We start from the raw sequence: 8,822 nt of genomic DNA, 5'->3' as shown, positions 1-8,822 counted from the left end.
TTTAATACCTTAATAAATGTATAACGTTTCCATACTGTTATCATTGTTAATTGATTCTGTTTGCCTATTTAAACAGGCCAAGATTACTGCAATGAATGGATTTCAAGCGAAAAGACATGTTTGCTGTTTAAGCAAAAGTTTGTAATTCCTTCTTCTTATTACATATACACCACTGAAACTACAAGACAGCAATAGAATGTCATTAGAAAGATCATAAGTATAAAAGTTGGAGATGATACATGATACATCTTAGGATCTAGTCTCATGGATAAATCACAATAGCAATGATGGAAGGCAGAATCTACAGATGATTTTCATTTTGGGGATGGGGAGGGGATGCTGAACAAATATTACAATCACACAAGAATGAAGATGCATTACATCTAAAAATTAATATACATATATGGCAATATATACAAAGTAAAATTAAATATCTGATGAACAAATATAATTTGTACTGATAAATCTGACAGGATTCCCTGCTGTTACAACAGATACAACAAAAAATAAAAAATAAAATTACAGTACGTAATGTTTCTTTTTGAAAAAGAACAATAGTGTAATTAACGCAGGTACAGTGTGTTAATAGTGCCCTCATCAATGAAAGCATTTTTTTCCTGCACAATCCTAATTCATTATTATAAAACAAATCTTCAGCTGTTGATGTGCCAGCTTTTTTCATGATGCCTTTGAAATAAATTGACAGCAATAAGAGTGGCCAATAGGTCCTGCTAATACTAAGACATGTATAAATTGAACGTCGGTAAACACAAAAATGTAAATGCACAGTTTCATCAGGTTTGGTACAATAAGTAAATGGCAAACTACAAATAAATAGTTGGAATGTCATACATCCAGGTAAGATTAAAAAGTCATGACAATGTCACACACTAACAACAAGCAAACAGTAAACACAGAACTAATGTTTCATTGCACAAGGTAGCAGATTTGAAATACAGTCACTGCATTACCTTGCACATTTCAGGATTATTCAGAAGACCTGTAGTTTTAGTCTGACACTCAAAAGACCAGTAGTCTGACATTTTCCTCAATGTAATTAATCCCATTTTTAAAGTCTTTTAAAACACGAGTGGCTATAAAATAAAAACAACTTGACTTACACTAAACATGTAACACAGACTTTTACCTACATAGACACAGATACTTAAAATTTAAATTATGCCATGAAAGGTTGTGAAAAGTTCACCCGTGTTTTTGAAAGACCTTGTAGAACTTGTCTTTACTGACTAATGAAACTGTTTGTACAGATACTGAGTTAATACAGAACCCTGGCACAGAGGGGAAATATAAGACTGACATGGAATAGTAGTTAGGAAAGCAAGGATTACACAAACAAGGACAAAGGGCTGCAAGGCTGCATAGTAATCAAGTTAACATTGATGTTGACCGATCATCAACTAATCAGTAGGTTCAATAGATGATTTACTGAGTGGACCTTAGATTGCCAAAATCAAAACATATCTGATTTTTAAAATCTGATGTTCCTTATATTGGTGATGTTTTGCAATCATAGGCGTTTCTAACTTCTTCAAGGTATTACATCTTGCGCAAATCAAGTACAAACACCTGGAATAGGAAAAAAGGATTTATCATCAAATGTTTTGAACAGGTTAGATTAGAATGTAGGACAATAAAAGAAGAACAAGAAAATAGCTTACACTTCCATCTGAGGCGCTAGCACCAACTTTATCCCCGCGAGAGTTCCAGCAAACTTCAAATATACCACCAGTTCCCTTGTAGCTATGCACCAAATGGCCACTCTGAAAATGATAAAATTTCCAAGTTGATATAATTATTGATTTATGAGTGTTATGAAGCATTTCCAAAGAGCCATAAAAGTCTTCATCTTACTTGTGTTGACCAAATGTGAACACATTTGTCAAAGCTTCCAGAAGCAAGGAATTTTCCATCAGGAGAGAAAGCTACACTGTACACTGGCTCAGTGTGTTTAGTGAGGGTGTGAATGCAGTGTCCTCTTTCCACATCCCACAGCCTAACCGTAGAATCAAATGAGGCACTGAAACAAAGGGTTTCAAACATTAAAGCATGAAAATTTATGAATGAGATATTCTAGATCAAATTTACCAACTCAATATCATGGTGCATACCTTGCAAGAATAAGGCTCATGTTAGGATTTGCTGTTCCTGGGCCAGTAGGACTCCATTTAATTGTGTAAATTTCTTTGCTGTGTGCTTGTAAATCATGTACACAAGTATCTTGCTTCATACTCCAAATTTTTAAGGTCATATCATCAGAACACGAAGCTAGAAGGTTTCCAAGAGGGTCCCATTTAATGGCATTTACTTCATTCTGAAAGAGAATTATATCACACATATTATTACATGTTAATGCAAGAGAACTGCTGAGCATCAAGGATCACATTGTGCAGACCTCTCACTAAAAGCTGCAGTGCAACAAAGGTATGAAATAAAACTTACAGTGTGCCCTTGGAATGATTTGATAGGTTTGTCCACACCAAGTTTGCAAACATGAATGCACTGGTCAGTACTACAAGATGCAAAGCTTTGATTTGTTTGCCAGTCAACATCTAGTGCGGGGGCAGAGTGGAAAGAGAACTGCTGAGTACACTGTCCAGATGCAGCATCCCAAATGATGGTAGTCTAAGTAATAGGAAGGAACACAAATATTACAATGAGCAGATAATATAATTAAAAGAGTTTAACTATGGCAATCTAGAATATACCTTGTCAACTCCAGCACTCAGAATGTAATTTCCTTTTTTATTCCATTTTAGAGCAAAGATGGGTCCCTTATGCTGACCAAGAGTACTAGCCAATTGACCATCTGTGGTCCAAATTCGCGCATAACCATCATATGAGCCAGTGGCTAACAGAGTTCCATCACAGTTCCAGTCAAGAGAAGTAACATCCTTATTACTTGGAACTTCTGTGCCACCTCTCTGAATGCAATGCCTCAGAACCAGTTGGTTAGGTGAGTTGGAGTTATCACTCATATCCCATATTCTGGCTGTGCTGTCACCAGATCCAGAGGCCAACAAATCAGTTGTGGGATTCCAGGCACATATAAATACTTCAGACTCATGACCACGAAGAACAGTTGTTTTGCTGGGAGGAATTTCAATGCTACCATCAACCTCCATTGCTACGTCACTAGGTTGAGGAACAGAATTGGTAGCTAAAAAAGAATAAAAATGAAATGAATATTAATTAGGCAACACTTTAATTTGATTAACACGTTCGCATCGGGGGCCAAAATCGCCAAATGTCACCCGGTCCCGTGACCTGCTCCGCGTCAGGTGGACTGTACCACAAGTCCAGACACACCAAAGAAAGTGTTCCCGGCAGCATCCGGCTCGCAAGTTCATTATCGCTATGACCGCCAGAGGTCAGAGGAAATCAACGCCATTGCTCGTGTGATCTCACGGGAGGTCACGCCGGACAGAAGGTTCACAACTTCAAAATAAACACTCAAATTAGGTGCTCAAGGAACTTCAAAGGGCCCAAGTTTCATACAGAGCATGAATCTCGGGCCACCCATGGTCATCATCGGGGACCTCACGAGGACGGCGATAACACCTTCATGACAAATCCAATTTGGCTCAATCTTTTTAAATTCAGGGGATTTGGGACACACTGGCTCTGAATTTGGTGGTGCAAACGTGTTAAGGAAACGTACAAGAGTAGAAAGGAATAAAACTTACTTCCTTCTTCACCGTTAGTTTCAGTCAGTTCATTTTTCACAACTGCAGTAGGCTTCTGCTGACCTTGTCGGCTTGTAACAACATCTGGCATAACAGCATCAATAAGGGAAAGGCTTTCGACTAGACGATGCTCAGTGCCGTCCTGGAGAAGAGGAATAGATATAAACAATCCAGAAAAATAAACACATGCAAAACAAAGTCATAAACAAACAAAAATAAAAAAATACAAATAAAAAAAAAATAATAACCTCTCCTATGCTGATTTCTGCCTCTGTGTATTGCAGACCCTTTTGAAGAATGCTGAGAAGAGCGGCGGGGGGTACCAGGGCTCCATTTATATTAGATTGAGATATGTGGGATTCAATACCAAATGTATATGCTGAATGTTGGAAACCTAAGGGGACAAAGTTGCAGGTGAACATATTAGCCTAGCTATCGCAGGCTTGATTCCGACTGAGACAAGGCCTAGTTGACTCGCCCACAGAACCCACTATGAGGCTTTGAGAGCAGAGATCAATAATACCCTGAAAAGCTATAGGGAAACACTAAATGAAAAAATAAACGGCGATATTACTGATAATGATGCGATGAATTTGTGAATTTACACTTTAAGGGGAGTGGAAAACCAAAACAAAATAAAAAAGAAAAGTGAGGATATCTCAAAGGAGATTCTCACCTGATTCCTGGAGGTACCGGTACACCAGGAAGTTCACTTCGTCGCTGGAGAAGCTCATGGTAAAGGTTCACAACACTAAGCACGAAAAAATACTTAATAGTACATTTCCCAGCAGAAGCCTGAAAACAGATCAGGCCCAAATTTGTCAGGTTAACTACAAGAAAATGTTCGATTTCCCTAAATTTGAGGGTACTTTCAGCACATATAGAGGTGAAACCAACAATCCATACCACTGAAAACAAGATTAACAGGTAAAAGTCAGCCAATACGTTCTTTTAAACGACACAAAGTTAAGTTTAAGAAACAGACAAATAACGCCATACGATAGACGGATCAAATATGGCCTTCTCCAACACCGCCGGCAGAACAAAAAGGTCGTCGAACCCACCTTAACTCAAGTCAGCAAATCAACTCTAAAATTCAATGAAAGCCTGATAGAACGAGACAGTGATTGAAAATTTCGAGAAAATATAGTTCTCATTCAATTTTTGAACGAAATAAATGGGAGATCCTGCCCACGAAATAATGCCGGCTTGCAAGAAGCCTTTGGCGCATCGGTTGGTGCAAGTGGCGCCACTACGGGTTTTATCAGAACTACTTTACTCATCAATACATCGTCTACACAATGTTTATGTTCTTTTGACGTTTAAAACTGATGGAAAAGTCAAATGAAATCGCCATTCTTCAAAGGAAATCGACGAAAGGTATCTTTTAAAACCTTTGATCAAAAATTTCACTCGTTGTAAAATATCAACAATGCTAAATTAGTTTGAAGGAAATAGTTTCTTCTCACTTAACCTCACCTTGATAAAGAAATGCATATTATGAAAATACTCAAAATGTGTGTTTAACCTCCTCAAAACGATTTTCTAAGAAGACTGACAGACAGCCCGTTGTTCTCTTTGTTGAACAGTGGTGCTTCTATGTTGTGTTTGGAGTGCTTAATTCCAAACTTCTGATTAGTACTATTTGCTTGAACGATGATCATGTATGTAAAGTTTGATGATATAATCTGAACAGTGACAGAGTGTTGCCTCTATTGGTGTTCTATTATTACCTGAATTTTCCTTCTTCCTGATACAATGCTTATAATAAGTTTTCATTTTTTAAACCTTTCTGTGAAAACAAGAACATATACCCTTCTATCTGCATGACTTTCAATGCAACCAAGATAAATGTGCTGAGTCTTATTTTGTTAAATATTTGCAGATGGAGGCTCTTCCTGTCCATGGTGTTCAGAAGCGTTTAGTGACCTTCGGGTACTTATGGATCACTGGGAGCACTGCAAGAGCCGACAGCAACTTCAAGACAGTTTAGATTCCTCAAGCGTATCTGATTCAGATACCACTGGTTCTGGTGACATTGGTGAGAAAAATAACAGTGATGATGATAGCATTGCATATCATAGTGAGGGTGAGAAAACTGTAACTGAAGTGTCCAGAAATGGAAATAGTAATTCGCTATCATGTATTCTCTGTAAGCTTGAGTTTAGCAGCGAATTAGATTTGAAAGTTCATGAACAACTTCATCTGAGATGTCATGATAAGAAATACTCTTGCTCTATTTGTGGAGACAATTTCTCTACTAGTATTCTTCTTCATAGTCATCTCAAAAGTCACATAGAATCTAAATCCTTTTCCTGTTCTCAATGTGGAATTCACTCTCTGACAAAAGACGAATATCTGGTACACATGGACATTCATGCTTCTGAAAAATCTAATAATTGTGCAGACTGTCCAGAAAATTTTTCATCTGACAGTGGTTTAAAAAATCACTTTTGCAAACATAACAATGAAAAGAGCTTCTCATGTCATGAGTGCCTCATGAAATTTCATACAGAAGAGGATTTAAAGTTGCACGTGCTTGCACATTCTGATCAAATATTATTCTTCTGTAATCAATGTGATTTAAAGTTTCATTTGCAAAGTGATCTTCAATTACATGTTTTAATTCATCCTAAGCAGAAGATTTTCTCTTGTTTAGAATGTGGTAAAGGTTTCTCTAAAGCAAGTGACTTGAGACGTCACAACCTAGTTCACACTGGAGAGAGACCTTTCCCATGTATAGAATGTGGCTCAAAGTTCGGCACAAGTAGCCAGCTAAAAAGACATGCAATCATACACACAGGATTTCGTCCGTATGCATGCACAGAATGTGAGATGCGGTTCTACAAAGGAAGTGATCTCACTCGCCATATGAGAACTCATACTGGAGAAAAGCTTTTGAAGTGTGACTTCTGTGGGAAAGGTTTCATGCGATTAAATGATCTGAAACGTCATATTTTGCTTCATGACAGAGATAACAACTTTTCTAGTTTTTTCCAAATTGAATCAGCAAGAAACAAGAAGGAGGAAGTATCTCATTTCACATGTGCAGACTGTGGATTTGTTTCCCAAAACTCAGATGAATTTGAAAAACACAAACTTGCACATGGGGATAAAAAATCCCTTGCCTGTTCAGAGTGTAATGCAAGCTTTTCTGAAAATACTGACTGGGAAAAGCACATGATGTCACACTTAGTTGAAAAGCAGCTCTCATGTACATTGTGTGACCTCAAATTTTATACAAGTAGTGATTTAAAGAAACACAGTCTTTCGCATGTACAACATAAACGTTTTCCATGTACTGAGTGTGGAAAAAGCTTTGGAAAGAGAAGTGATTTCAAACGACACTCTGCTGTTCATATGAAAGTAAAGCCATTCACCTGCGGTGATTGTGGTGTGAGTTTTGCTATGGAAAGTCAGCTTAGGAGACACTCAATGATCCATGGAGCTAATAAGTCAACATTTTCAACTGTGAATGATACTTCTCATCAGGCAACAAATGAAATGGTCAGTACAGCAGGATGGCACAATTCAGATATATCTAATATTATTGATATTTATTACAAGGAGTATTTTAAAGAAATAGCATACTTTAACCATTTAAATGAGTCAAGTCAGGCAGGTGTAGATAAAAGCCAGCAGTCATCTGCGGGAAATTCAAATTCCAAACAGCCAAAAGTTGAATCAGGAAACATGGAATACTGTTGCTCTGTGTGTGGAGAAGGCTTCAGCAAAGCATCTAAACTTGTCAAGCATAGCTTAACACATTCCAATGAGACTGGAGTAGTGTGTGCAGTTTGTAAAGCTGAAGTTGGATCAAGAGTTGCACTTGAATCCCACATTCTTACACATATTGAAGAAAAACCCTTTCTTTGTATTGAATGTGGAGATGAATTCCACACTGAATGTGAACTTGAAGCACATTGTTCCAACCATATGAATACCTCATGAGAGTGATTTTTACTCTTTGGCATATGTATAGTAAATGCCTGCTTTTGGAGGAATTAGTAAGCTATTTTGTGTGTTGTCCTTTGTGTTTGTGTGTGTGCTCAGTAAAAAGTTTTGGGAACATGGAAAAGTACCTACTGTTTAGGTATCGTAATATTTGACCAATGAAACCACTCTAATGTCCTCATTGCTGATTATTTTAGTTATGGTTGTTAAGATGTATTCAGAAAAATTTTATAGACTTTGTATGATTATAATTATGTTATAGTATGACTACTACTATGGATGATCAGGTGTATGATGTTTGCTCCCCATATTTGAAGCTGATTTATTACTGTTACCTATAAGTGTGTTGTATGCTTGTTTTATTATTTAGTAGTTGGAGCTCATATTACTGTTCACAAAGTTATGAAGCGGGTCTTCAAAAGTCACTGTTGGCATAGAAATGCTGCAAGACTCATTCTTTTAAGTTACCTAAATACAAAACAAAGTTAACAGTTTTTCAAAACTTGTTTTGCAAATCTTTGTTTGTTGGGGGCTTTGACCTATCTTATTACATCAATTTTGTTAAAGTTAATTTTCAAAGCAGAAATAGGTAATATCAAGCCTGGATCAATATTTTATATTTGTTATACACCCTGCAGCTAAAATTGAGTTTACTATCTTATATGTACTGTTAGTTGAATGATATGATGTGTGAGGTGCCACTCATGTTTTGTTAGTGTTTTCATTTTGTTCTCTCCTTATTTTTGCTGTTGCTATGGCTTTGTTATGTTTTGTATTTTCCCCCACCTCTCATTTGTGATCATATTATACAAATTTTCAAAGAGCAATGGCATTTTTTCAAATTTAAGTCCCCTTGGATTATCATTTACTTCGGGTCGAGAGACACTATGCGGTTTGACAGTGTTGTGAGTACTGCCCCTGCAGAGTCCGCACATGGCGAGGGAAGGCACCACTACGTGGCCAGGAGAAGGGAGGGTGGGGCCGGTGGGGCACACCACTCAACTCACACTCGCACGCTCGCACCACAACCACCTTGCGCTTGTGTGGGGAGTGCTGGCCTCTGGCGGCCGCCGCGGAAACTAGCTTCTCGCCGCCTTCACTCGGCTCCCTTCCCTCGGGGCCTCGTGGGTGCTGCTCCGTGCTCCTTGGCCATTAGGCCTATTA

The 8,822-nt window shown here is 37.9% G+C and overlaps 2 protein-coding genes across 4 annotated transcripts; one reads left to right on the top strand and one right to left on the bottom strand.

Moving 5' to 3' along the window:
• Positions 1 to 119: 119 nt before the first annotated feature.
• LOC113203030 (F-box-like/WD repeat-containing protein TBL1XR1) lies at positions 120 to 4,916 on the bottom strand. Of its 3 annotated transcripts, none has more exons than XM_026417508.2 (10): positions 4,769 to 4,916; positions 4,381 to 4,499; positions 3,953 to 4,098; positions 3,705 to 3,846; positions 2,727 to 3,178; positions 2,461 to 2,643; positions 2,130 to 2,332; positions 1,873 to 2,038; positions 1,680 to 1,781; positions 120 to 1,587 (listed from the first exon to the last, which is right to left on the bottom strand). In XM_026417508.2, the coding sequence occupies exons 2-10, from the start codon at positions 4,436 to 4,438 to the stop codon at positions 1,558 to 1,560; spliced, it is 1,482 nt and encodes a 493-aa protein (XP_026273293.1). In that variant the 5' UTR covers positions 4,439 to 4,499; positions 4,769 to 4,916; the 3' UTR covers positions 120 to 1,557. The 3 variants fall into 3 exon arrangements, with proteins under 3 accessions (XP_026273293.1, XP_026273292.1, XP_026273294.1); XM_026417507.2 differs by lacking the exon at positions 4,769 to 4,916 and adding an exon at positions 4,611 to 4,762; XM_026417509.2 differs by lacking the exons at positions 3,953 to 4,098; positions 4,769 to 4,916.
• Positions 4,917 to 4,942: 26 nt separating this feature from the next.
• Positions 4,943 to 8,485, top strand: LOC113203028 (oocyte zinc finger protein XlCOF6-like). Its single transcript, XM_026417506.2, has 2 exons — positions 4,943 to 5,084; positions 5,590 to 8,485. Exons 1-2 carry the CDS (start codon positions 5,036 to 5,038, stop codon positions 7,653 to 7,655), a joined length of 2,115 nt encoding a protein of 704 aa, XP_026273291.1. The 5' UTR covers positions 4,943 to 5,035; the 3' UTR covers positions 7,656 to 8,485.
• The last annotated feature ends 337 nt before the right edge of the window (positions 8,486 to 8,822 follow it).

This window comes from Frankliniella occidentalis, unplaced genomic scaffold (genome assembly GCF_000697945.3).
Source record: "Frankliniella occidentalis isolate FOCC.00 unplaced genomic scaffold, Focc_3.1 Scaffold26, whole genome shotgun sequence".
Classification (NCBI taxonomy): Eukaryota; Metazoa; Arthropoda; class Insecta; order Thysanoptera; family Thripidae; genus Frankliniella; species Frankliniella occidentalis.
The sequence above is the reverse complement of the archived record's forward strand: the minus strand, read 5'-3'. Positions and strand labels throughout refer to the sequence as shown.